General features: G+C 37.9%; 4 protein-coding genes across 13 annotated transcripts; 1 reads left to right on the forward strand and 3 right to left on the reverse strand.

Annotated features, from left to right (window-relative positions):
• Positions 1-417: 417 nt before the first annotated feature.
• On the reverse strand, positions 418-4,622 carry LOC112294823 (uncharacterized). Its single transcript, XM_024545707.3, has 3 exons — positions 4,484-4,622; positions 2,043-3,696; positions 418-1,837 (listed from the first exon to the last, which is right to left on the reverse strand). Exons 2-3 carry the CDS (start codon positions 3,574-3,576, stop codon positions 1,038-1,040), a joined length of 2,334 nt encoding a protein of 777 aa, XP_024401475.1. The 5' UTR covers positions 3,577-3,696; positions 4,484-4,622; the 3' UTR covers positions 418-1,037.
• Positions 4,623-9,020: 4,398 nt separating this feature from the next.
• On the reverse strand, positions 9,021-13,921 carry LOC112294624 (DEAD-box ATP-dependent RNA helicase 17). Its single transcript, XM_024545300.3, has 10 exons — positions 13,492-13,921; positions 13,136-13,208; positions 12,733-12,842; positions 12,352-12,495; positions 11,912-12,020; positions 11,283-11,620; positions 10,896-10,969; positions 10,182-10,492; positions 9,682-9,925; positions 9,021-9,490 (listed from the first exon to the last, which is right to left on the reverse strand). Exons 1-10 carry the CDS (start codon positions 13,703-13,705, stop codon positions 9,230-9,232), a joined length of 1,878 nt encoding a protein of 625 aa, XP_024401068.1. The 5' UTR covers positions 13,706-13,921; the 3' UTR covers positions 9,021-9,229.
• A 116-nt stretch (positions 13,922-14,037) lies between these two features.
• LOC112294626 (4-hydroxybenzoate polyprenyltransferase, mitochondrial) lies at positions 14,038-17,751 on the forward strand. The gene is made up of 7 exons (XM_024545301.3): positions 14,038-15,150; positions 15,451-15,586; positions 15,838-15,959; positions 16,433-16,502; positions 16,737-17,022; positions 17,258-17,354; positions 17,605-17,751. The coding sequence occupies exons 1-7, from the start codon at positions 14,351-14,353 to the stop codon at positions 17,672-17,674; spliced, it is 1,581 nt and encodes a 526-aa protein (XP_024401069.1). The 5' UTR covers positions 14,038-14,350; the 3' UTR covers positions 17,675-17,751.
• A 143-nt stretch (positions 17,752-17,894) lies between these two features.
• LOC112294623 (uncharacterized) lies at positions 17,895-25,877 on the reverse strand. 10 transcript variants are annotated; one of them, XM_024545295.3, is made up of 13 exons: positions 24,977-25,877; positions 24,047-24,154; positions 23,647-23,773; positions 22,649-22,846; positions 21,427-22,249; positions 20,975-21,187; positions 20,632-20,706; positions 20,350-20,429; positions 19,665-20,017; positions 19,291-19,358; positions 18,678-19,086; positions 18,392-18,455; positions 17,895-18,191 (listed from the first exon to the last, which is right to left on the reverse strand). In XM_024545295.3, exons 3-13 carry the CDS (start codon positions 23,728-23,730, stop codon positions 18,039-18,041), a joined length of 2,520 nt encoding a protein of 839 aa, XP_024401063.1. In that variant the 5' UTR covers positions 23,731-23,773; positions 24,047-24,154; positions 24,977-25,877; the 3' UTR covers positions 17,895-18,038. The 10 variants fall into 10 exon arrangements, with proteins under 10 accessions (XP_024401063.1, XP_073396421.1, XP_073396420.1 ...); XM_073540320.2 differs by having other exon boundaries at positions 24,047-24,168; XM_073540319.2 differs by having other exon boundaries at positions 24,047-24,182.
• Positions 25,878-26,498: the final 621 nt, after the last annotated feature.

Raw genomic sequence — 26,498 nt, forward strand, 5'->3', positions numbered from 1 at the left:
TTAACATAAAAGTCATGCAAAGGTATACCACGACTCAGCGTGTGCAGCGAAAGGGTTTGTTTGATCACACTAGCACAATGATGCACCCTGTATGGCGGTAAATGAGAAACTTGAGGGGTTTGGCGGGCATTTATACGCAGTCCGATCATTTTAGTTCATAACACCCAGTTCGAGGTCACAGGTAAGTAAAAACAACCAGAATACTCTCTCTGTGCCAAGTCACAGGGATCTGCGTGTTACGAATTGTGTAACTGCAGTTAACCATTTCAACCACATTTTAAGAACGGGCTGAACAATCCACACCTGTGATGTGTATATTAATATATACCTGTGATGTGTATATTAATTACACTTACAACAGCAGCTATGATAATTTTATCACACTTTCTCCCCTACGCATGCATTCATTACAGACTCTTTCTGCTCCACTTCAATCTCAATTTGATTGGAAAATAAATTACATGAGAAGTTTACAGAGCAAAAGAAATCGAAAAAGAAATAGAGTGACATCGTGCATTTCGACATTTCACTTGTATTAATGATCACCACTGGAACTAAACTGGCTACCCTAGACTTAACAAAAAAGAATGCACTATTACAACTCGGATGGAACAAAAGGGAATCAGGACTAGAAAAAGGCTGATCGGATGTGAAGAAACAACATCAAAATGGTGAAGAGTGGCTCCACCGACAGCTGCATCGAGAGCAGTGGGGATGCTTCGACTGATCGACTGATCCTTCGACGAGGAAGACAGTGATTTAGTGACAATTGCAACACCGAGTAAAGCTCGGCGAGACAGATCTGTCTAGTGCTCACTAGTTGTGGAGCTTGCTTACACTAGCGCTTTGTTGCGGAGGTTACACACGGCGCCGCCTAGTTACAGCGCTGGATTCGCCGCCGGAGCTTATAGATTTGTCTGTGGCTAACACATGTAATGCATATGAGCTTTCTGGGCACTAATATGACAAGGATGATGGTAAATCATGTACCCACCTTCGGTGTGGCAAATCCCGTGGAAAAAACTGATGGGAAGGAACTACCGTACGCCTTGTATCCTCTTCAGTTTGGAGAGGAGCTCTTCTTTGTGAGCTGCAGCCTCGGCTAGGCGCACGGTTGTGATGAAGAACCGGTCCTGCAAGTCCACAAGCTCAGCTTCCTGCTCTTTCGTCTGTTTCCTCAACCGCTGCAGCTCTTTCAGGACGTCTTCACCGTCGCCCAGGTTCAGCAGTGCAGCGGACTGCACGGATTTTTGCCGGGTGAAAGCCTCGTGGAGCTGGATTTTGTACATGTTGCTCACCTCGACGGCTTCCGCGAGTTTGGATTCCAGGATGGCGACTTTGGACTCCAGCTCGTTGACCGGGTTGGTTGCCTCCGCTTTAGCAGGCCTGTTGTCCAGCATCTGGGACTTGATCATTTCTTGCGTGTTGATCTGAAACTGCAGCTCACGCTCGCGGAGCTGAAGGACGGAATTTTGTCGCTGCAGGCGTGTCAGTTCCATTTGCAGTTGGATGCTAGAGTCGTTCCCACCTTGAAGCAGTTGCTCATTCGCAAGCTCCAAGCATTCGATCTTGTTCAGCAATTCGCTCTCCTTCTCCTTGTAGTTAATGCTTTGGGTTTCGAACGCCGCGGACTTTCTTCTCAGTTCTTCTTCCAAATTTTTCACTTTTTCCTGCAGGTCTTGGATTTCCTTGGCTGCACGGAGCTCGAACCTTGGAGACATGGGCCCCATCCCTGTTGACACCCGCGACATTTGTCTTGTAAGCCTAATCACTGACGATCCAGCTCTTTCAGGTGTAGGAGGAGTTGAAGGCTCAGATGCTTCCAAAATCTCCGCCGCTGAAAAACAAACAAAGAACCCGTGAGCCTCAATATTGGGAATACAGATTAAATTAACTTCGTGTGGTATGACATCCAATCCGTTACTCGATTGCGCGGCTAGACATAAAGGGTGATGCTTATACATAATTAATTCCATGCTATCGTGACAAAGGGCAGCGTCATGAAGGACCATGCAGTTCAAATAACATATAAAAAAACTCGCCTCTTGCAAATCTTGAAGTCGGAAGAGATTCAATTGCGCTCGCGAATTTATCGTCGCGCTCCGGCCTCTCAACAGGTTTAGCCACTTCGGTCTTGACTTGCAATTCGGCTACCGAGGCCTCTACTACAGCCGATTGCGACTCGGCTGCAGGAGCTTCAAGGGAAACCGGAGGGTCCACCTTTACGCTCTCCTCACCGACTTTTGACTCGACAGTGTTCTCCTCACTGACTTTTGACTCGATTGTGCTCTCCTCACCAACTTCTGAGTCGACTGTGCTCGATTGCGGTTCCGCTACATGTTTCTCTTCCAGAACTGTAGCAGTCTGCTTGCTGACTCCTGCAGTTGCATTAGAATCATCAGTAGTAGTTTTCACAGTCGTAGTACTGTGGGTGCTGCCTCCCTCGTCCACATCGGCGTCATTAGTCTGGACTTTCGTAACTGTGGGATCAGGGGTGCTACCTCCCTCATCCACATCGGAGTCATTTGTCTGGACTGTCGTGGCTGTGGGATTAGAACTGAAGATTCCCACAGTCGCAGTTTCATCGACCTTTCCAGTCAAAGCTGTAGCCAACTGCTTCACGAGCCCTCCAGCTGCAGAGTCCTCGGTCTTGGGTTTCAGAACCGTAGCAACTTGCTTGACGCTTGCCCCAGCCGCGGTGTCATCAGTCCTGGCTTTTAAAAGTGAAGCAATTTTCATAACGCCTCTCCCAGGCGGAGAGTCATCAGTCTTGGCTTTCAAAAGTGAAGAAATTTTCATGACACCTCCCCCAGCTGCAGAGTCATCAGCCTTAGCTTTCAGAAGTGAAGCAATCTGCTTTGTTTTGACAACCGTGGCTATCGGCTTGGTGCCTCCCCCAGCAGCATCAGAATCATCTGTATTTGACCAATTTTTTACCAGTTGCAACACAGACTTTTTAGGGAGAACCACCTGTTCAGATGAAGTGCCCATTTTATTCATTCCAAGCTGTGACTCAGATGTTACAACCCCTTTCTCAACAGGCGTACTCTGCCCTCGATCTTCTTCAAGGCTTATCTCCTCCATCTCCTGAATCTCATTAGCAATACTGGCCTTGGCAGATGAATCTAGCGACATTGAAGGCACAGCTTCTAGAGCATTACGATTCTCGCCGGAAATATCCTCAGGCTTATCAGAATTGACAACAGTAGCCGGAAATAGAGCCTCCTTTGGTGCAACACCAGTGGGATCAATTGAATATATCTTCTCTCCAGCATGAACATCTAGGTCTGCAGCCTTTTCGGCACCGAAATCTCCATTTCTAGTGGTAATTCCGGGAGTGTCGAAAGTGAAGGATTCTGCATCATTCATGGGTTCGAAGCCACTCGAAATTTCGCTTATTTTCTCCTGTGGCCTTGCGCTCAATACCGAGTCCGGACTGCCAATGGTGTCACCGAAATCTGATACCTCCTTCATCGGCTTGTCTAACAGGGACACATCCAAAACTTCAACATTCTCTGGTTTACGAATTTGAGATACAGGGCTATTCTCTACTTTTGAGAGGAGTTCTGCTCCCATGGTGGAAAAAGCCAGATGCTGGCTCGACTGATTAAATCCCAACTGGAAAATTCGAACTCGAATTTTTGTGCATTTCCAGAAATTCCTTTCGTTTCGGTTGAGAAGCTAGAAAATTAGATCCTGCCAAAAGTACATGTAAAATGTAATTAGGACAGGTCCATAAGTTTCGAAGGATTCTAAATGGAACTGCCAGACTGTCATCTCTTGCATCTGCAGACCGAACAGTCGTTTTTTTCCCAACGAGTCAATTCCGATTACTTTCGATAATTGACGCCGCGATGTATCATCAAAAGAAAACCAAATCATTCAGTTTCATCCCAGCGTTTCGTATTTTTAAGGATTCGAAGTCGACCCCAATGCCGGAGTACAGAATCTCTGAATCCCGACAGAGTAGAGCTGAAAAAAGTGCCGAGTCCAAGACGATCAACAAACAAAGTACAATCTATCGGCTATAGCGCAAGAAAACAGGCACGTCCAGACACAGCACATCATCACTGACTTTGACCGGCACTTTCCGTCACGAAAGTCTCAAACACGATTCAGTGGAATCAAGCACAGCATTGTTTCTGCACTCGATTCGGGAAAATCATATAAAGCAAAACTCTATAGATACGGATTAACTTATGGTTCTGGCTCTTGTTTTGGAGCAAGTCAGTAAAAGCTGTGTGGAGAGTAGAAACTACGCTCCAACCCCAAGCCATTAAAACACAACACAGCAGTCCATCCAACGAGACTGAAAAAATGTATCGATTTATATAACAGCCAGACAAAACCAGAATGCAACACGAAACTAAATCGACATTGGACAACAACAGATCCACTTATGTCCTTATATGATTACAGAAGGGAAGGAAAAGTTCGTTGCATAAACTAATTCGAAGCCACAATCACCCATACAACAACTAACCTGTTCCAAGCACATTGGATGTTCCACTCCCTAGTTGCGGTAACCACCGCCGTCATTCTTTGCAAAACATTCTCCAGCCCGATATGCGAAACGTCAACTCCGAACCGATCACATTTGCAGATTTATATTGCCAACGCTAGCGATTTTGCCCAAGTCGCATTCCCTCCTCCTCGAGGACCAAAAGCAATACCAGCAGATCTAGATCGGATAGAACATCTCTAGTGCTACCCCAGCAGAATACCACAACACAGATCCAAGTTCGCTGGCTCGTCGTCACTTCCGATACCCACGACCCGCGTCCCTGCACCTCGTTCCCTCTCTCGCACCCTGCCAACAGTACCCAACTAAACCGATTCCCTAGTGCTGGCCATGTGCAGATGCCACCAGAAGTCTGAATTGCCGAGGAAGGGCATTCAACACGACTGGATCGAAAAAGCGCCATAATTAAAGAAACAAAAAGGCAAGGATTGCAAACACAAGGCGGGAGTGGAGCGACGGAAGGGAATCACGTGGGAGAGGCGGGGTTCCGGGATCGGGGCCGAAAGCGAGACAGCCGCGGCGCCAGGCGCCCGGCGCGGCCTCCGGCGGAGCAGGTGGGGGCTGTTAGAATTTAGCACGATCAAGCTCCATGGCAGGAGGTGGACGGGCTATCGAAGGGTGGATCCAAGGGTGGCCCGATTCAGGCGCACATCGCTAGTGTCCTCCTCCGCGACCTGGTCTGCTCCACTTCTCATGGGTGGCTACAAATCAGGGCTCTGGGAAAGCTGCTCGTCGAAGCTCTCGTCTGGACTCGGGGCTCAGAGCGCAGTCACGGGGGCACCCAGGATGGATGTATCGATTATCTCCTCGCCCGGCGCTTCCCAAGCAGAGCACGCGAACCAGCGAGCCAGCGAGCGAGAAAGAGAGCGAGAGATGCCGGTGCACGTTCGTTGCCGATCGCCACCATCACGCCTGCTTCTCTGTCGCGGCGGCGACTTCTCTTCCCGGCGAACGCCTCGCGAGTTGCCCTCGCTTCGCGTGCACGTCCTTAGGGTGCCGATGTTACCCCTCGGATTCATCCGTCTATGTCCGTAAATCATTCGTTGTTTGTATGAATTTCATCTATTTTGCGGAGGGTTGCTCGGTCACCCCCCATTGGTTCGGTCAACCCCTGCTGCCCGCCCCGGAACATTTATTCAGGTGATGTTAAATTATTCCCAAAAATATTTTTTATTTTTTATAAATGATCACTGATGATAATATAATTTTTTCTCAGAGACCAACTTGTCAAGTCATATATATATATATATATATATATTTATTAATAAAATCCTTCAAGTATGAGTTTAAAACTTATGTTACTTGGACATGTGTTAACTTATGTTACTATGGAATTTTAAAACTTATGTTAATTTTGAAAAATCTCATGTTTAAATTTGTAAATTGCATGGTTGTACATTTTACTAAAAAAAGGTCAATTTTGTTTTAAGGACTTGTATGATCATGCCCTTTTAATATGGGACATTGAAAACTTCGTTCTATATTGTATAATATACAATACAACTTGTCCTACTTGTCATATATTGGACTTAATATACCTGACACAAATGAATGTGAATGTATTAAAGGGGCAACTTTATGCATTTAAAGCTCAATAACTTTTTGCCATCTCAAAATTGTTGTCTTAAAACTATGAATTTAAAAGGTTTCTTCTTCTCTTAATATAGGATTTAGTGTTTGATGATTTTATGACAAATGTTCTACATTTAAAATCAAATCAAATAAAATCATTATTAAAATGGTTTCTGTATGATGTTTAAGTTTTTAGGGGAAAAATTATATATGCTTGCAACTACAAACATGAAATTGTTATTAGATAATATCTAATACATACATTTTTATTTTGCTGGTTCTCCAAACAATGCTTTTGTCCTAGTCTTCTAGTTTGACAGTCTTATTCTTTGTAGAATATGCATTTCATTCATTTATTTATTTATTATTATTATTATTATTGATGCACTTACACAAAATTTTGATTCTTAATTAGTATGTATTATAATCCTTCAAAAAACATTAAATATTTCAAATGCTTTATTTAAATACATGAGTAAAGTTTTTCTTTTCTCTTTTTTCTTTTTTCTTTTTTTTCCCTCAAACTTATATTTTGTATTATATTTAATTTTACATAAATATAGTAGTGATAGATGTTGAGTTTTGAATTCAAGGCTGCCTCTTCTAAGCATCTCTAGTTGATCAAATATAAACTTTTCTTACAAATTATTAACTTTCTTTACAAATTGTGATGACTTGATAGAACTTATTCAAGAATGTTGGAAGTTGAATCCTTTGCATTATCCAAAGTTTGCAAATATTTGTAATAGATTGAACTTACTAAAGAGAAATATTTTAATTAGAGTTAGTATTGCATATATTGGAATCAAAAAATAATTTTCATCAAAATAAAAAATAAAAAATAAAAAATAGCAAATATGTAATAGATTGCTATTGATAAGATTTATACTAAAAACTATAGAGGATATGTATTGAATTAATTGTATTGATTTTATTGATTATATTTTATACTTGTATACACTCTTTTATGCTACAATGATATTTAGATGCCTTATTATGAACTCAAGTTAGTAAGACCATATTCAAATGTAACATATATATCATTCTAATTTTTTTGTTGATTTATGGATGAAATTTCTAAATGTAGGTTAACTTAATTGAAGAAGAAATATTTAGTAGAGCTCAACATTTATCACAAATAAGACAAAAATGTGCAAATAAAGTGAAGGCATTGTAGATTGTTGGAATGGATGGAATATACAAGAACACAATTGCAAGGGCTATATTGATTGATAGAAAAGATATACATATAAATATATATATATATATATATATATATATATACCTCGTATTTTGTTGAGTGCATTGAAAGTAGTGGTGATTGCAATACAACTTCTTGCAATATTTTAGAAAAATTTAAAGTTCAATAAAAACCAAATAATGTAAAAGAAGTTCAAGAAATATTGAAATTATTCTTGATGGAGAACAAAACCATCTTAGTTTTTGACAATGTAAAGAATCAAAATCAACTTGAAGATGTTGTATATATGGATGACATATTTGCTAGCAATAGTAGTGCATTGATTGCAACAACTTGAGATTCAAAAATAATAGAGCATTATGGTAAAGAAATTTTTTAAATAAATATGAAAGAACTTGATGAAGAAACAAGTATGAAACTATTTATCATTTATTCTTGTGGCCACAAAAATCTGTCTAATGAACTTGTTGAGGTTGGCAATTTTTTTGTTAAAACTTGCAATGGCCGACCATTGAATCTAAAATTAATAGAAGCATTTTTAAGAGAAAATAAGAGATTGAGATGTTGGGAGAAAACTTTTAAAAAATTGAAAATGGGAAGAGAGTTGAATGGTGATGAAAACAATAGTAACTACAAGGTTTAAAAGATATTAAGAATAAGCTTTGGAAATTTGAAAGTTAAAGATAAGAACATGTTTTTGGACATATGTTATTTCTTTTGTAGTGATGTGTGTTTAGAAGGCATGTCAAAAGAAAGAACATTGCAAATATGGGCCAATAGCCAAAAATACATATTTGAACAAGATGTAGAATTTGTATCAGATACATTAATTTACCAATCATTAGTAAAAGTAGATAAAGATGGAATCATAAGAGTTCATGCTCAATTGCAAGACATGGATAGAAATATTTTTGAAAAAAAATTGGAGTATAAATATCTACAAATGTAGAACTTGAATATAGATCTATCTCATAGATTATCAAACAAGGTAATTTAACTTGACTATTACCTTAATGGTATGTAGAAAACTAATACTTATAAAAAAAATTAATATTTTAAAGTTGGATTTTTTTTTTTATTTTATATAATTTTTATTATTTGTTTTAGATGTATGTTGATGTAAAGTTATTATGTAAATAAATTAACCTTATATTCTAATTAGATTTGTGTGTATATTAAATACATTATTAATTTATAAATTATAATATTTTCTCATATTTAATTGTGTTGGTTTATATTTAAAGGGATTATTTTACAACATAAACAACAATATTAGTAAAATAAAAGTGCTTCTTTATCATCACTTCAATTTCTAAATTGTCATATTGTTATTTTTGCATCAAATATTGTTATAAGAAAAATTAAGCTTATTTCTTTTGCTAATAAAGCATTTTCTTAGTTTAAAAAGTTTTCTAGTAGACATGTCATAGAAATATAAATTAATAGAAGAACTAGCAAACAAAGCATTGTACATGCTACATAACAAAGATGTCTGGAAAAAGTTTGAGAGTTTAAATGTCTTGCAATTGAGAAATTATTCTTTTATAGAAAAAATTTCAAAATTATTATTTGAAATTACTATATTTTTAGAACTTGGCTTAGAAGGATGCTAACTTTACATGGATCTTCAAATGCATGAGGCTTCAGCGAAAAAAGTAATAAACCAATTCTTTTAGGCATTCAAAGCTTCAAATTCTTTACGGGTGATTCCTCTGACAACAACTCTTTTACAATCAACGCCATCATGATTAACATCCTTAAGTCATGGGATAAATACTCTTCGTTCACAATACAAGCAAAACTGGATCATTAACATACTTTGTTAAAATACGCCTATCGTGAAGGACAATTCCATTCTGTTAATTGCTAAGGTGGATCTTCTAAAAGCAAAAATGAAAACGGCAGTCAAGAAGTAAAGTGGCACTTAGCACTGCCTAATCCTCCATAGCTCCAGGTGTGAGACGCCTCTTCTTTTTGAAACGCTTCTTCACATTCCTCTCTTTTTCCTTCTTCATATTTTGCTTGTTCACAGACTTGCCAAATAATGAAGGTGCATCACGCAAGCCGAAGCTCTTAGCCACATGACCCAGATGAAGCTTCCGCACCTGGAAAATCGACTTCAGTTCCCCTCGATGAGCAGCGTAAGCTCGCACGTAGGAACGAAAAGAATCTACAGCGAGTAGCCTAGCATCCGGCTGGCAAAGCAAAAAACAAGAGTTAATGAAGAATATACAAGTGAAAGTGGCTCAGGCATTTACAGCTACTGCATCAACATGACTTGCCTAATGAGCATCAGATATTATGCAGCAAAACACTAATGATTGCTAAAGTTTGTTTTCAATACGCTCATATGTTGATAGTAAGTGGGCAATAAGTCGGATGATACCTTTGCAGCAACAAAGGCCTCAAGAGCTTTCTGCATCAAGCCTGCGAGAGGATGCATTTCCACAGCCGAAAAGAAATCATCTTTTTTGCCTCGCCTCTCTTGAAGCCTATCTAACAGTTGTGGCAATGAAAGCTCTTGCAATGTCACACCGTGCTTCTTTAACTCTTCCATGTACTCTGACTCACTTGGTTGTAGAAAAAGAATAGCTTCTCCTTTCTGTCCCAGCCTTGCTGTCCTCCCAACCCTGCATGATTTGCACATGTCGATCAACTTGTAAAACTACAAACCATAGTGTTCAATCTTAACAAAGAAAAAGTATCCTATTGCAGTACATACATGACGCTATAGGCCACAAATTATTCCTAATTAATCTCTCTCTCTCTCTCTCTCTCTCTCTCTCTCTCTCTCTCTCTCTCTCTCTATGTGTATATATATATATATATATATATATATATATGTAAATATTACCAACATAGCGAGACTTTCCAGACGGCTCTCACCTGTGTACATATTCAGCAGCATCGCCTGGGGGTTCATACTGAACAATGCCCGAGACATTTTGAAAGTCTAGACCCCTAGCTGCAACATCCGTGCAAAGAAGGATCGCAGAGCTTGCTTTGCCAAACTGATTGTATGCTTCTGTCCGATCTTTCTGAGCCATGCTACCATGAAGACGGAAAGCTTCACAACTAAGAAGCTTTCTCTCATCGTTTTCTCTCCCATCTTTCCAGGGAGTCGGAGACCATTGAAATTCATTCACAACTGTGTAGTGGAAGTCCACCGCGTCACAGGTGGAGAAAAATACAACTAGCTGTTTTAACACAAAGAAAGTGCACTCATAAGAATGTGAAAGACAAAGATGCACTTCAATATATACTTCCATAACAATTGAGCACACGTGGACAAAAGAAAAAAGTAACCAAAGCCTCTCTTAAATTTGGGTCAGTGAAAAGTATCATTGTAGTATTGCACAACACCAAGAACAAGAAAGTGCATACCGAATATAGTGGCTGTATCCTACATTATACCAAATGAAGATTCCATCACACCACCAATAATAAAAATATAGAGATATTGAAGTAGTATTCTGTGTGTCAATTATACAAATCTTTCCTCAGAGACTTCAGAAAAACGCTGCAAAGATGAGGATGCCCACGCCTAGAGGTAAAGATTGTTATGCAAATCATAACTTCAGACCAGAGAAATTATCATACCTTACAAGAACCATTTCCTCGAGATTTTTGTTGAAGAAGACCTAATAGAGCTACTAATCGGAGACTGCAAGGCACTGCATAGCAAAACACAAAAGACATGATAAATATCGCTCTCTTGAGACCCCCCTAAAGACTAAAAAACAAATATTCAATGATATTCACGATATTCATGATATTCAATGATATTCATGAACTTTAAATCATCAACGAATTGTATCATGTGATTTTCGTATTAAGACAACCACCAAGCCAAAGGGTCAACTGCACATTGCATTCTTGGATGCCCGATAACCTCAATTATATCCCATCTCTTCAAGCAAAGAGTTTACAAATTAAGCATTTGAAAGAGTGACGTAAAATCAATTAAGATACTAAGCTCGGGCATACCTTTAAGAAAACTTTGAACCAACTGTGACGGAATCCTGTACTCCGTATATCCATCTGAAGGACCAGTATCTCCCGTATTTCTATCATGAATCAGAGATTTTTGTTGAGACATTGCAGCTCCATTCTTCGTCTCCCTAAGAGAAGGCATTTCCGCTGAAATTGCTTCATCTAGACCAATAGTGGCTGGATTAACCAGACTGAGGGCTGCTAGCTGTTCTACACGCTCATTCAAAGTGGCAGACAGAAGGATATGTTGTCGGGTTTTTTTCTTATCATCTCTGGAGCCCAGCACCTCCAAGATAGCTTCAATATCCTTCTCGAACCCCAAATCAAGCAATCTGCATAAATGCAGCAAAACTGGATTAGCAACTCCATTGATAATGTTGGCTGGAGATTGTGGATTGTGGACAAGTTCTTTTTTAGATAAAGGAAAAAAGGGCGGTAAGGAATGTCATACAAGGAACTTTGCGTCATTGCTACTCAAGAGAGTTACAAATAAACTGATTGCTTATATGCCATAGACAGTGATCAAGAGTCACATATTTCATAGTGATGAATAGTTTACAAGCGAAATGCTACAATAGAAACTTATGAATCATTGTAAAGTGGCGAAAGCATCTGAAATGTACCTGTCAGCTTCATCAAAGACGAGCCAACGCAGACGATCATGCCGAAAAGAAGCTGTATTTTTCAGGTGGTCCAGCAGCCGTCCAGGAGTAGCCACCAAGATTGTAACACCTATCAAGTTTTTCCACCTCAGAAATCAGCATAAACGAAGACAATGTAGTGTCTAACCAAGAAATTACAGGTACTGACTACTTCTCTTGGGCCTAAATTAAATTTGATACATATTTCCTACACCTGGGCATGCTTGTTCAATCAGAAGTTTGAATATATGAGATCCTATTCAGACAGATTATACAATACGGTGGATACCTACATACACTGGAACCTGCAGTCGCTGCTTGTTAAAATTACACTACTCTGTGCCAAGCAACAAAGTTATAATGAAGATACTATACAACGCTGTGTAATCATGTAGTATGATCCCCAGCTTGTGAATACCAACCTTTTCGAAGCCGGGCTTTCTCTTTGCCACGATTCTCACCACCCATTACACAGCCAGGAACTAGCCAATGAAAGCGGTGCACTACCTTCTCTGCCACTTCACAGACCTGCAAGCAAAGCTCTCGAGTTGGCACAAGCACCAACGCTGTCAACCCCATCCGTCAGACTCCCCTCACTCTTCACGGAGAATTTTCTGAAACTTGAATAATTTCATAATGGATTGGGTAACTCTGACAATCTCAGAAAATTAGGTCTACCCACGTCAAAAACTGTCGTGACGACTGGCAGCTAACGTGGACAGCATTTTCCGAAACCAAACTTACCAATGAATTGTGATTACAATTCATAATGATCCTATTAATAGAGAATCGAGTTCACATACCCAGTGTGCCTTCACTTCTAGTTAAACGAGGCTCATATGATTGAAGCGCGTTTATGATGGGTGCAAGATACACCATCGTTTTGCCTGATCCAGTCCCAGAATTCACCAATCTGTAGGGCCCCGTCAATGAAAACATCTCGCAACAAGAAAGTATTCTGCCTGAACGTCATTCTACAACAATAACCTCAAGAATTACGAGAGATATAGAATAAAAGTCGCTGCAAAACACGGTCAAATAAAAGCACGGCGGGATCTCAGATTGACGACTGTTGAGGCTAGACATCTAAGAAGCCAACGCTTGTCTTGTCCACGAAACCAGTCGTCAATCACGAGATAGAAATAACGAAAGGTACTAGAGGTCAACAGAGGGAGCAAATGAACTAAGAAACAAGTGAGTGGATACACATCTCGCCCAGAGAGAATTATCGGTATAGCTGATTTTTGAATCAAAGTTGGCGCCGAAAAAGACAATTTATCTGCTCCAAATCAGAGAAACAGAATCATTGTCATCATAGAATTTTTATTTTTTTGGTGCTGTCTCTAAAGCAAGTAATCACCCTAAAATGTTGAGACCAACTAGAATTGATAACTGAAACATCATGTGCCCTGCGTAACATATGGAGGACGTTTCAACCTACAGCATAACGAAAGGCACAAGAGGAATACGGTACAACAACTAGAAAGCAACTGACGACTCCAATTGAGCAAGGAATGCGTTAGAAAACTAAAAATAAAAAAAAATAAAAAAACTGCTCTAACCATGAATATGATCGCTCAAAGCAGGCGCGAGTCCAAGGTCATGAAACCGCCCGGCTGCAAAAATTCCATTCCCTGCCCCTGCCGCACCGCCATCTTTCGCCCCTCTCACTGCTTCGAAATCCTGCCCCAAACTCTCCTCTTCCGCATCCTCTGAATCTTTGACGATTTGCTCCTTTTGAGGGTACCCTTTCCGCTTCCTTCCTCTAAGCGGCATTGTACAATACTATCTCGAGAGGATCAAACACGAATGTTTCTTCAGGCACTGAACAATTCGTAACTTACTGCACTGCACCCTCCAATACACTTCAATGAAACTCCTGAAACCTTAAACCCTAGTTCCGTGCGGTGACAAGAACCTCGCTGATCACACGTTTGGCAAGAATCTCCAAAACTTTTTCAGGTTTTCAAAGTAGTAGTGGTAGTAGAGCTGCAGACATCGTAGCTCTGAGGTGACAAAAGGGCAGATCATCCCAAAACCCTAAACCCTAGCTGTAGAATCTACGAAATTCCTACATTTCAATGGAAGGTCATGGGTTTGCCTGGCCATCGGTGGCATCTCAGCTCCGAGGAGAAAGCGTCGTTGTTCAGTTTTGACTCTTGTAGAATTGGGTTTTGCATTTATGTTCATCAAGGTTGAACAACTGTGATGATTCGGTGGATGGGTTGGCGCGTGGTGCGGTGACGATGGCTGTGCCGTGTTGCGATTTCGGTGGAGAGTCTAGGACGTACATGTTCAATTTTGAACGAAGCGGAACGGAGGTTTATGAGACATTTTGGGTACGATTTTTAGTTTTTAGACGCACATGGGTTTGACTGATATGAGGTTTTCTACAGTGAATTTATTATCTTGATCGAAATCATGTCTCTCGTCCGCGGTAATCCCAAGCTCTCATTGCTTCTGCGGCGACTTTGTCAGGGTTCGAATAGGGCTCTCTCTGCACACGTTAATTTTTCGGCAGATGCCGCCAGGCCTCAGCCTATCGATGATAATGTGCATTTGAGGGAGATTTGTCAACCTCACACAAATCGTGTAGGAACTGCTTTGTTGCTGTTTGAGCGCTTTGGCATCGATGAGCTGAGAGCGAAAGATAGTTCCGTTGGAACACATGAGAGAGATATTTGGGACAAGAGCGATATTAGAAAATTTAGAGAAACGAGAAATAAGGTAAATTCTTCGTCGAGTGTCTCAGGTCGCTCCTTGTTGGAAAAGATGCCAGGGACACCAGTTTTCGATAGTATATTGATTCCAGCGCCTGATGAAGAATCCATAACCAAAGTAAGACCTCGTTGGCATACTTCAGAGTTCCAGAACACATTAACACAAGTAGGACCTACTCTCAGTCAATTATGGACTTACTCCAATATTCACCGAGGATTGAAGCGAGAGCAAATTTTCTGTAAAGAAACACCCTATGTGATATTTTCCAGTCCCTGTAACTACGGAAGGTGTGAATTAGCGCGGTTTTCGACTGGCAGCAACGCGGAGGTCTCAAAGGAACCCGAAGAGGAGGTTGCACGAACCAAGAAGGAAAATGCAACAGTAAGTGTTGGAGTGTCATGGATTGAAAAGGTTGTACCCAAGCATCTCAGACCATACGCATATCTGGCGCGTCTTGACAAACCTATCGGAACTTGGCTGCTGGCGTGGCCTTGCTTCTGGTAATCACGATTGTATAACAACGACAAAATTTTCATTTTGGATGGTTTACTTGTGTAGATTTAGGCAACTGCTTAGGGATCACAATTTACCTCTCCTTGTTTGTGCTTTGCTTCTCAATAAATCCTCGAACGGCCTAAGCGTTTTTAGATTCGTGTGAAGGCTTGAGTTGATATTGCAGCGTATTGTGCCCAGGCAACAATGAGTCTGCTAGTTATACTGTTCAAATATGATTTCTTATTTGGAAAATAGAGAAGATTAAGTTTGGGAGCTGGTTTGGACGCTGGCTTTTGCCTACACAGGTCAATAGCTATAGCAGCGGAAGCTGGGGGGTATCCTGATTTGAAAATGCTCTCGCTATTTGGTGTTGGTGCAATACTTTTGCGCGGCGCCGGTTGTACTGTCAATGATTTGCTGGATCGCGACATTGATGGAAAGGTGAGAAGCATGATGAGGGAGCCTTACAAAATTCATCATATTCAGCATGAAATATGCTTAAGTCATTGAAGCCCCCCCCCCCCCCTGCGTCTACTTTGCTAAGTTTTCTTTGAAGCAACTCAATCTTGTATAATTGAGGATTGTGTGTGTGTAATAACCTTCATACCGATGCGGGCTTAGTATTCGATTCTCAGAATTTGAACTTCGTACCTTTGAAAAGCCGATAAAATGTGTTATTTTGACGATTGCAGGTAGAGAGGACTAGGTTGCGACCTATTGTATCTGGGGCACTGACCCCTTTTCAAGGATTGACATTCTTGGGAGTTCAGCTACTGTTAGGATTGGGAATCTTGCTCCAGCTGAATACCTTCAGGTGAGGTGTTTCCTTCGAATATGGACTTGAAGATGGTGCACCAGAGGACGAATGTAGGAGAATTTTAAAAGTATGTGATGGTTTTTTGGGCAACATTCGGTTTTAAATGTAGCCAGCCTGTTCGCCTTTCTTATGACAAACATACCAAAACATAAGCGTTTTAAGTTGTTTCTGAAAAGGGCAAAAAGAATCGAAGTACAGGATTAGCAAATCTTGGTTGTATGTAGAGAGTTTGCGTGAACATTTTTATCCTATGGTCTTTCTTGTTCTCTTCTTTGCTTTGTATCTGTTACTTAACGGTGCTAAACACTGTACATAATACCACTGTGGCATTTGTTTTAGGCTTTTTTCTCAATTGTGTCCTTTGCTCAAGCCGTAAGTGTTCTAATCTGATGTAGTTCATGAGCATGGGTGTTTTATGTTCTGTGGTATAGCGGTCTAGCATTTCTTCACTAGTATTTATGATCGTGCAGCCAAGTGTTGGGAGCCTCATCGTTACTACTTGTAGGCACGTATCCTCTCATGAAGCGATGGACATTTTGGGTAAGCAACGGTCCTGCGAGTATGTCTTTCTACGTACTGTATCAATTCTATCAGACCTGTATCTAGGCACTTTTTCCGCAAGCAAGTCATTGTCCTTTCTTGAAAACGGTCCATTTTTGGAAAGCGTAGATTGTTTGATGTAAATGGTTTGTAGGAGAGTAGGGAATTCTTTCCTTGGTAACTTAAACACCCAGCAATTCAAGAAATATGGTAATAGGATGGCGTTGGTTGCAGCCACAAGCGTATTTGGGTTTGACATTCAACTGGGGCGCGTTGCTTGGATGGGCAGCAGTAAGAGGAAGTCTTGACGCTTCAGTCGCTCTTCCTCTTTACCTCTCAGGTGTGGGTTGGACTCTTGTATACGACACAATATATGCTCACCAAGATAAGATGGATGACACTAAGGTTGGTGTCAAGTCCACGGCCCTACGATTTGGCGAGGATACTCGGTTGTGGCTCACAGGGTTCAGCACTGCATCAATAAGTGGCATGAGCCTTGCTGGCTACAACGCAGCCCTAGGTAACTTTTGTAGTCTATTTAAGCATTGAAATGTTTTGATGGTACTTCTGACCTTCGATTAAATGGCATTTACTCTTATATTCGATGAGTGGCCATTATGTATGGGCAATAGCGGTAAAAGAGTGATGCGAGCCGTTTGTTCAATTTTTATTTTCATAGAAGACTACTTTTTTCTAGATTGTGGTTTTTTCGCTCTTCGACTCTATGATAAATGTTGTCTGATTTGTTAAACCAGGCTGGCCATTCTATGTTGGTGTAGCTGCTACTGCTGGACACCTGGCATGGCAAATCTCCACTGTTGACACTCAAAGTCGAGCTGACTGCAATGACAAGTAAGTCTGTTTGAACGGCAGCATTATTGTCATTTCATTCCTGTAAGATTTAAACTCCCAGTGTTGATTGGAGCGACGAGAGAGAGATCATTTTCAATGATCAAACGTGCGCATGTATATGGACTCTTTTGTGGAATTAGTAACTGTGTATTTATGATGCACCCAATCGAACGGGATCAGTCCGTGTCGTCATACAGGTTACTTCTTCTGCATCAATTTTTTCTGCTGATATTGCACTGTTTCCTGGCAGGTTTGTTTCGAATAAATGGCTTGGTGCTCTGGTATTCAGTGGAATATGTTTAGGAAAACTTGTCGTTTAATCTTACTACAACTTGTGACAAACTATATACGCCATGCAGCATGAAATAAAAGTGAAACCAATTTTTTTAACCAACAATTTTATTTATTTATTTATTTATTTATTTTTGTTGATTCTACAAACCAACAATCATAAACTGAAAGCATTTACAATGACAAAATTGACAGTATTGGATATATTTGCGTCAGTACATGATGCATTTAAAACAGTGGAGCAACATGATTTTTGAATTCCAATGCCATCTATTTTTGTAAAATTTATTTGGACTAGAATTTGGTAGACATTGACAATTGTGCTTCAATGACAGTCAAGAATTTTTAGTCTTCCCAAATTGTATTCATTGTATATCCTTCAATTCACAAAAATCAACAGTCTAATTCTGCTTGTTGTTTAGCTGCCTGAGTAGTCCAGTAAGTGTGAGCCCGTGTCACCCTTTCTAATAACTCTTGTGGAACTGGCTCTCCTCTCCTTTGGTGAGGGGCAATACGTGCCGTATGGACCAAAGTTTTCCATTTATCCTTTTCAATGGACCAAATTTTTTAAAAAATAAATAAATAAAAATAAATAATCTTTCATGTATAACTATTTTGATGTGGAAACTATCAATAAGTTAAAATAACTTGCGTGATATGATTGAATTCATTGTTTAGAAGCCAAAATAGTATATATATGTTCTAATGCGTAAAAATGAATTTTATGATATGAACAATGTACTTACTTTGAGATCTACATAAGTTCGATGTTTAGCTTGTTCAAATGCTTGAATTTTCACATCTCGCCACCTTATCATAACAACAAACATAAAGGATTGGTACAAAATTTAATTAATACTATAAATCTTCTATCTATTAAAAACCAACAATAAATAACAAACCTACATGCTAATCTAGTTGATTCTTTTTCAACACGTCACTAAAGTATCATAAGAGAAAATAATCAAATAAATATAAAATGTTATTCTATCAACAAAAACATTAATTCATTGTCTATTATAGTTATTGTACCTGCCCGTGCCCAACTTCTCTACGGCATGAACAAGTGCTTCCACTTCAACAACACTAAAAGGGCGACGAACTCGACGCTTTGTGATGTCTAAAGGGCGAGGCTTAGTAGGTAGAGGCACTAAGGCAAGACCTCCTCCATGCATGCCCACCCTTCCATGTGGATGGTAGTGCACTACCATAGGCTTTGTCCCACACTCCTCCAATCCTAACCCTAATCCTATTCCTTTACTCCCACCTCTACCACCATAGCTACACCCAAATGGTGTCTCATCATTCTTTGATCGCCGATTGGAATCTGCTTGGGCACGGATGGCAGCAAGAGCTTCCACAGCCGCCACACGCATGGAGTGTGGCAACAATGCCATCCGTTCCGTTAAATTTGATTTGGTAGCCAATATGTTGCTTCTCCCTACAATTTACTTCTTTCTTTCTTAATCCATCCTTTATTTTATGAAAATTTAAATATAAAAATCATAACCAAAAAATATATATTTTGAAGGATCAAAGAACCATTGATTATAATTTTGGTGTATATATTATTATGTTTGTGAGATGTGTAGGTGTATGTGTATATATATATATATATATATATATATATATGTTTCTATATTACCTCGGTTGCTTGCTTCTATCTCTTGAAAATGAGAGTAGCTTGAAATACCATAAGCTTGGAACCTACATCTTTAAATGACATTCATCACAAATATCAAATCTTGTAAAAAATCTCAAAACAAGAGAGCAAAACTTGCATGTCATGGAAAAGCATTTTATGCAACAATCAAGAAAAAATATAGAATTTACAATTAAAAGTTCCAAAGGGAACATGCTTGAAAAGAAGAAAACAAATACTAATAATAACAACAACAACAACAACAACAACAACAACAATAATAAGGAACAAAGTGATAGGTAACATAGTACTATGAATAATAAATAGAAGCACAAAAAATTAGTGAGTAGGAAGAGAAATAGGAAGAGAGGTTTTACCGCGGCAAAGGCAATGGATCAATGTGGTTGGCACCATGGACATAAGAAGTCCTTAAATCTTTGGCAGAAGGAGACAATGAAGAGTGCAATTGAAAGGCATGGTTGTCGAACATGGCACATGGTGACGATGGACTAGAACTAGGCTCCAACATGAAGCTCACGGCATCCATTGGGAGGTGAAGGCTAGAATTAGAGTTATAGTTGAGATGAGGAGGAGGGGTGGATGAAGAGGAGGAGATGATGCCGGATTGTAGAAGTGTGGCACCTTCATCCATGACCTTGTTGCCGTGCATGAGGACTCTCACACGGAGAGGTCCCTCAAGCAAACGCATGGTTGCTTCCATGATTGCCTCCTGCTTACCCCACATCCACCCTCCACCTTCCTACATGTTTAACATCCTCCATCTATTGTAGAATACTATTGTAGAATTCACCCTTTCTTTCTCATCTATATATACACCATGTTTGTATTTATGTATGTATGTATGTATGTATGTATGTATATATACAAATATACATACATATTCTTTTGTTTCTCTTGGTTTTTTAAAGAATAAGTTGTTCTTGTTTTAATCAATTTTTTTATTATTTTGAATTGACAAGATGAAATTTATTATAATAATAATGATATTATTTCAATGTTTTTTGAAATGGGTAATTGAAATAACAGATGAAAACTACATACTTTTAGAGTTGATATCGATGCAGATTCAGGAAGGTCCACAAAAAACTCCGGTATTGTAAATGAGTTAATGCCAAATTTAACTGCAATGAAAAACATAAATAAAAAACATATCGCTTGAACAATAAATGAATAATTACAAAAACCAAGTTTATTTTTTAATTAAAATAAATAAATAAATAAATACATGACACTTGTCACCATCCAAAAAGTGGAGGCACATTGGTTTTATAATATATATATATATATTTAATCTATATTTATTTCATTATGAATTCATATTACCATGGGGTTCAACAAATTTTTTAGTGGAAATTTTTGCAGCTCCTTTGGAGTTCGGTGACAATGCCACACTTGCTGCTTTAGTTGTAGAAAAACAACAGTTTTACATTAACAAGAAAAGAAATGAACTCATATATTTATAATTTGAAACGTCAAAGATGAAATTAAATACAAAACCTTGATGTATATATGAAAAATTCCCAATATTGAAAAATAAAATCTGGCGGACATCATAAATATATATATATATATATTATTGAAGTATGTTAAATCACACTCATTTTTTAAAACTATTCAATAATGTAGTAAATTTATCACAAGTCCATTGTTGGAGGTTTGAATTTACCTCTACGGAGTTTTGCTGCAGCAGCAGGAGGTTCCCCATAAACCGCATTATATTCTACATTAATTGGATAATTGGTATTCATTTGAGGCTCTAAAGAACATTTATTACCATCTTCAAATTGCTTTCGCTTTAGCGGTATTCTTCGACTTGTTCTTTGTCTTGTACAAGTGGCTATTCCATTAAAGAATGCTTGTTTGGTAGGTGCTACATTCTCTATATATTAACAAAGCATCACCATACGTAAAACTAATTTGAAGTACTTAATAAAAAATTATGTCAAATAAATTTTATTGATTTATGATACAACATAATTATTTTAAGAGATGAATATAAAATACATTAATCAAGTAAACATCAAGATGTGTGTTTTCATGAATGAATGCAAAAGAAACATAAATTTATAATCAATTGAAGTGTATAAAATACACACAAAAAATCATTTTGAATATTACCCATAGGTTTTGGGTCGTCTTCATGTGGTTGATTTTTTTGTAATTTCAATGCATTGTTGCTATTTGTAGTTGTTTCACAAGGTTTGATACCACTTTTGATATCTTCTGGTGGATTATTCATAATTTCATCATAAAAAGACTCTTGAGAAAATTGTTTTTTTCTTGTTCTTTCAATTTCATCACATTGTAATTTTTTTTCCTTGTCATGATCTTTTATAAAGCTTTTGACATCCTCCATTTCTATAGTTTTGCAATTAAGATAATCCATATTTTCTACAGAATTTATTGGTCGAGAAGGGTTTATACAACCCAAATGTTTCGAATCAGAAATTAAAGATTTAATTAGAACATTGTGTTCTTTTTCTGTGGTTTGTACATTCAATGAATCATCACATAAAATCTCAAGGTTTTCTTTTTTTGAAAAACAAGTATTTTTACATGCATCAATGTTTTTAGATTCACTATTTTTGTTGTTAAAAAAACTGCTTATTGCCTGAAGGCCTTCAAAATTCAAATGCAAATCATGAAACAAATTGAAACTTTCACAAATCGGATCATGTGATTGACTTAATGTATAAACTTGTTGTTGGCTTCTGTTCATGGCCTCCTGTGATAAATTTTCTCCCCTTATTTGATTATAAAGCTTTGTAATATTGCTTGCATTGTCATTGTTTAATGATGGGTCTTTAGAAATAATATATTGTTCATTTTCAACAACGTTATTTCCACCTTCAACAGTTGCTTGACTACAATCATGTTTCATAAACATATCCTCTTGGCAATGGATATTGAGGTTAAGCTGGCAATTTGTTGGAATTGGAATCTGCATCATTTCAATAATATTTTTTTCAAAATAAATAATTAGACATATACATACATGTAAATAAATTTCAAAAAAAAAGTATATATATATATATATGAATAATCTAACAAATAGTAAACCATAATGTATTTTTAAGAAGTTAAAAAATGTTTATATACTGACATGTTTATTTATAGGAATTTCATTTGATTGGTGCATAGCTTCATGATTCATTATGTTTTTCACAAAAGAAGGAATTGGAAGATTGCATAGTATGAGAGAATCACATTTTGGTAATTTTACACAATTGCAACTACCCATGTTTTCAATTTTCTTTTGATTTTTGTGAAAATCTAGATTGGAACTTTGAGGTTTATTGCATGTTTGTGAAGATTCTTTTGGAGATTGTTGCATGCTTACTTCTACCAAATGTGAAGCTTCGGTGTCCAGCATTAGACGCTTGCAATCATTTGAAAATCCTTTGGGGTCAATAAATTCACTATTTCCTTCAAAATCTCCATCATTTTGAAGAAATTGTCCAGCTACTGTTGCAAGAAGTTCGAAAAATCTAGGTCGTTTTTTACAGTTTGTTTGTTGTTTTATAGCTTCTTCTTTTTCCTACAAATATATTTTTATAATTTTTTCATGTTTTTCTGTACTGAATATATTTTTTATTTTTTAAAATATGTAATACGTGATTATGCAATTCCTTTATAATTACACATTCTGTTTAGTAATCGTTTTGTGTTTTTTGGTTTATCCTTTGTACTATTCTTATGATTTTTAGTTCTTTATAAACATAAAAACTTGAATTATAAATCATCAATGTTTTTAAAAGTTAATTCTTATTGTGTTTCTATGATAAATTTTTTTTTTAAAATGAACTTTGTAAACAATTGAATATACAAAAATGCACACATACACACACATGTCTAGTAGTACATACATAAACTTTAGTAGAATGAAAATATAATATATGGTTCAAACATTTCATTGTGATGAAATGTATATCAAAATACAATAATAAATATTCTAAATACAATAATAAAAATAAGATAATAAATGTTCAAAAGAATTAATTTAAGATATACATATCATATTAGTTAATAGCTCACTAACTATCAAAAGTTCACGAAATATTAATGAAGAAAAAAAAACATTTTATGTTGTTAATTTAAATATAAATCTTAAAAGTTGGACTTGTCAAAAACTTTAGATAAAAGAAGTAATAATTAATAACATTTTAAATTGTACAAATGTGATTTTCTTGGGATTGGTATGGTACAGACTAATCCTTATAAAAATATATTGTCCATTAATAACAGTTAATTGAAGAAATGAATTTGAGTAAAATTTGTGTGATAAATCAAAACATACAAGCTTGTGAGTAACGAATAATGGTGCAAATAAATCCCTACCTGAGTAGAACGTAATGCTCCAGATAAAATAGATCTGTTATAACCGAGAAAAACATCTCCTACTGTGTGACTTTGAGCTTCCATCTTTCCTTTCCAGCAACTTTAAAGAAAATTATTCTTCATTTCCCTGAAATCTCAGAAAATTATCAAGTTATATCTGTGTTACTTTAATTACATTTCAAAATATTAAAAATAAATCTTTGTTACACAGTAATGCTTCATTAAATTTTATCGTATTGTCTTTATTCTACTTTGATAGCAAAGATGCATAGATTTACAAATGCATTCAGTTACTGTCTTTTAAAAACACTGGAAATGACCATCAATTCAAAAGGTCTTAGATATAAAAACGCTGCACATAATCATCATGACTTTGTCATCTTCTGCTGAGGTCTCTTACTTTCACATTATTTTCAAATTTTCATGTTTGCCTTTTTGTACTGATGAACAGCAATATGGACTTGTTTCTCAATCATAGTAGCAAATTTTCTCTTAAAAACCATTTAATCTGAATTCTCCAACCTTAACATTGAGTTCTTCATGATAGGATTTTCTTATAAATAAACATAGTAACAAGTTATTATAAGAATTTAACTTAAAATATAAACCTCATAATTATTAACATATTCACTCACAAACAAACAAATATACATATATATATATATATATATATATATATATAAACAATATAGTTTATATTGAATTTATGTTTAAAATCACGTAATACCACATAACTACATAATAATAACAATAATTGCAGTTGTAAACCTAATTAATTGGTTTTGCTATACATGCTGAATTTGTGTTCATGTGATTATAATCAACAAAAGAATTTTCTCATTATGTCGTATAAACGACGTCTATACCAATGCATGCATTTATTCAACGTAAATTATAGCAAAAGCCTTCTGATTCAACAAAAGCAATTAAAAAACAAACAAAAACATTGAACTGCATTACTACTAAATATTTCAGCACATTCTTTCATCAAAAATTCACATTGTGCCCTTATCATAGTACCATAATCTGTTGGTTTACGTGTTTCATGCAATCAAAAACAACTCATGCTCAACATCCTAACAGTCTTTTTACTGACCCATTACAATGTTCAAAACAGTCGAAAAGCATTGAAACAATACAAAGATCTGCGACAAAGCATGAACCAGAGAAACCATGCACGATCAAAACACGGTCCACAGATCCATGTTTTGTTTCAATGCTGCCTTCGCATTAAAAAGAAAAGAAAAACAAACGGTGGAAATCATGACCCACAAGCGCAAAACAAATGAGATCCAAATCTGGGACACCATGCGGTGGTTATGGAACCCACCATGAGCACCAGCGATGCGGGAGGACGATCCAGAGAGCGAGCCTCAGAAAAGGCTGAATACTACACTGCCATGGCTCCCTCCATAAACCCTTGGGGACATAATCCTTCCCTAATCCTCACTAAAACCCTCTCCTCCCCAGTTTCCAGCAACCATCCATTCCCAGCACCGGCATCCTTGAGCACCACCTTCAAACCGCCAAAAGCATCCAAATCCCACACTCCCACCCCCAAAAACAATTCCTCACAACGCAGCTTGCATGGTTCCCAACCATCCCACACCAAAGCACCGAACTGGGTTTGGGGCCACCATGCTTGAGACTGACTCCAGAGCAAGGCTGCACGACGAGCCGCACACAAGTACTTGGGTACGTGGGCAATGCGAGCAAGAGAAGCGGAAACTGGGCACAACGATGCTAAGTTGAGTTCAGAATGGGGATGATGATGCCGTGTGTGATGTGAGTGTTGCAAGAGAATGAAAGTGTGAGAAACCGTGCAGATGAAGAAGGAGGAGGGGCGGGGCTGGGCTGGATCAACCTCGTTGTGACCTAAGTGAGAGAATCAATCCACACTGCATTTGATGTGAGTGAGTCCCCATTATAACCACCTTCATTCCACGTGGCTTTATAGGCCCTTTCATGCTTGCTTGCATACGAGAGTCTCCTCCTCGAAATGAACCTCTACAACAAAATATATATATCTTATATAAAAGAACTCAGGGGATAAATTGACTGGATAAATCAGAGGAAACAAATTTCATCTCTGCATATTTCATTGTTTTCATCAAAAGTGGGGCAAAAGTGAAGCAATAATTCAACATTTGATCAAAATCTGTATGTTGTTGCTGTGGATTGCCAAGAGTAGCATTGCAAGGTTACCAGGAGTGGAGCAATATAGTGGAATGGAATGCAATATGGAGTTTCACGTCATATGAAGCTTCAAACAAAAAGGTTAATTTACAACTAGAAATTTATATTGTTTTTTTGCAACCACAGCATGGGTTTCCACTAGTTCTTATATATATATATATATATGTATATCCTATGATCACCCCCCAGAGTATGGGGCATGGAGTGGTTGAACATGACTCTGCTGTCTAGCCCCTCCATAGATCTCTGGTTATGATCATAAGTTATGGCTGCTGCACTGGTTTGATGCAGTCGTAAGAACTAAGGACAATTTGTAAGACTTGCTTTAATTGTATGCAGTGATTGCCATGCTCCACAGCATTTTGTGTAACGGGCGGGCCTTTCAGAGAGAGTTGGTACCAGTTCTTAGAACCCAAGACTGTCGACAGGTCCTTCACACATGTCCGAAATTCCTTGAAAATCTTAAGGAGCGTGTTGCAGAACTGTTGGCAGTGCTACAACTTCATCCGAAAAAACGAAGCAATTACGTCGCTAGCATCACTCAAGAGAGTGTAGCTATGAAGCTCTTCCAAAACAATCGCATCAGGAATGCGTTGGACACAACGTAAGCAGCTAAATCGGTTTCATGACGTAGAGAAATGTAGGGACACGCTGAA

This window comes from Physcomitrium patens, chromosome 17, assembly GCF_059467195.1.
Source record: "Physcomitrium patens ecotype Gransden chromosome 17, ASM5946719v1, whole genome shotgun sequence".
In the NCBI taxonomy this organism is placed as follows: domain Eukaryota; kingdom Viridiplantae; phylum Streptophyta; class Bryopsida; order Funariales; family Funariaceae; genus Physcomitrium; species Physcomitrium patens.

What these genes read in the sequence shown, in the direction of transcription:
- LOC112294823 (XM_024545707.3), bottom strand. Translation starts at nt 3,576, where the DNA reads ATGGGAGCAGAACTCCTCTCAAAAGTAGAGAATAGCCCTGTATCTCAA. An exon ending in GACTTCAAGATTTGCAAGAG is followed by an intron (nt 1,838 to 2,042) that starts GCGAGTTTTTTT and finishes TTTGTTTTTCAG; the next exon opens with CGGCGGAGATTTTGGAAGCA.
- LOC112294623 (XM_073540322.2), bottom strand. Translation starts at nt 23,730, where the DNA reads ATGGAAGCTCAAAGTCACACAGTAGGAGATGTTTTTCTCGGTTATAAC. An exon ending in AAGCTTCACATTTGGTAGAA is followed by an intron (nt 22,250 to 22,648) that starts GTAAGCATGCAA and finishes GAAATGATGCAG; the next exon opens with ATTCCAATTCCAACAAATTG. An exon ending in GAGAAGTTGGGCACGGGCAG is followed by an intron (nt 18,456 to 18,677) that starts GTACAATAACTA and finishes TGTTATGATAAG; the next exon opens with GTGGCGAGATGTGAAAATTC.
- LOC112294626 (XM_024545301.3), top strand. Translation starts at nt 14,351, where the DNA reads ATGTCTCTCGTCCGCGGTAATCCCAAGCTCTCATTGCTTCTGCGGCGA. An exon ending in CTGGCGTGGCCTTGCTTCTG is followed by an intron (nt 15,151 to 15,450) that starts GTAATCACGATT and finishes TTGCCTACACAG; the next exon opens with GTCAATAGCTATAGCAGCGG. An exon ending in TGGCTACAACGCAGCCCTAG is followed by an intron (nt 17,023 to 17,257) that starts GTAACTTTTGTA and finishes TTGTTAAACCAG; the next exon opens with GCTGGCCATTCTATGTTGGT.
- LOC112294624 (XM_024545300.3), bottom strand. Translation starts at nt 13,705, where the DNA reads ATGCCGCTTAGAGGAAGGAAGCGGAAAGGGTACCCTCAAAAGGAGCAA. An exon ending in TAGAAGTGAAGGCACACTGG is followed by an intron (nt 12,496 to 12,732) that starts GTATGTGAACTC and finishes TGGGGTTGACAG; the next exon opens with CGTTGGTGCTTGTGCCAACT. An exon ending in GAGGAAATGGTTCTTGTAAG is followed by an intron (nt 10,493 to 10,895) that starts GTATGATAATTT and finishes GTGTTAAAACAG; the next exon opens with CTAGTTGTATTTTTCTCCAC.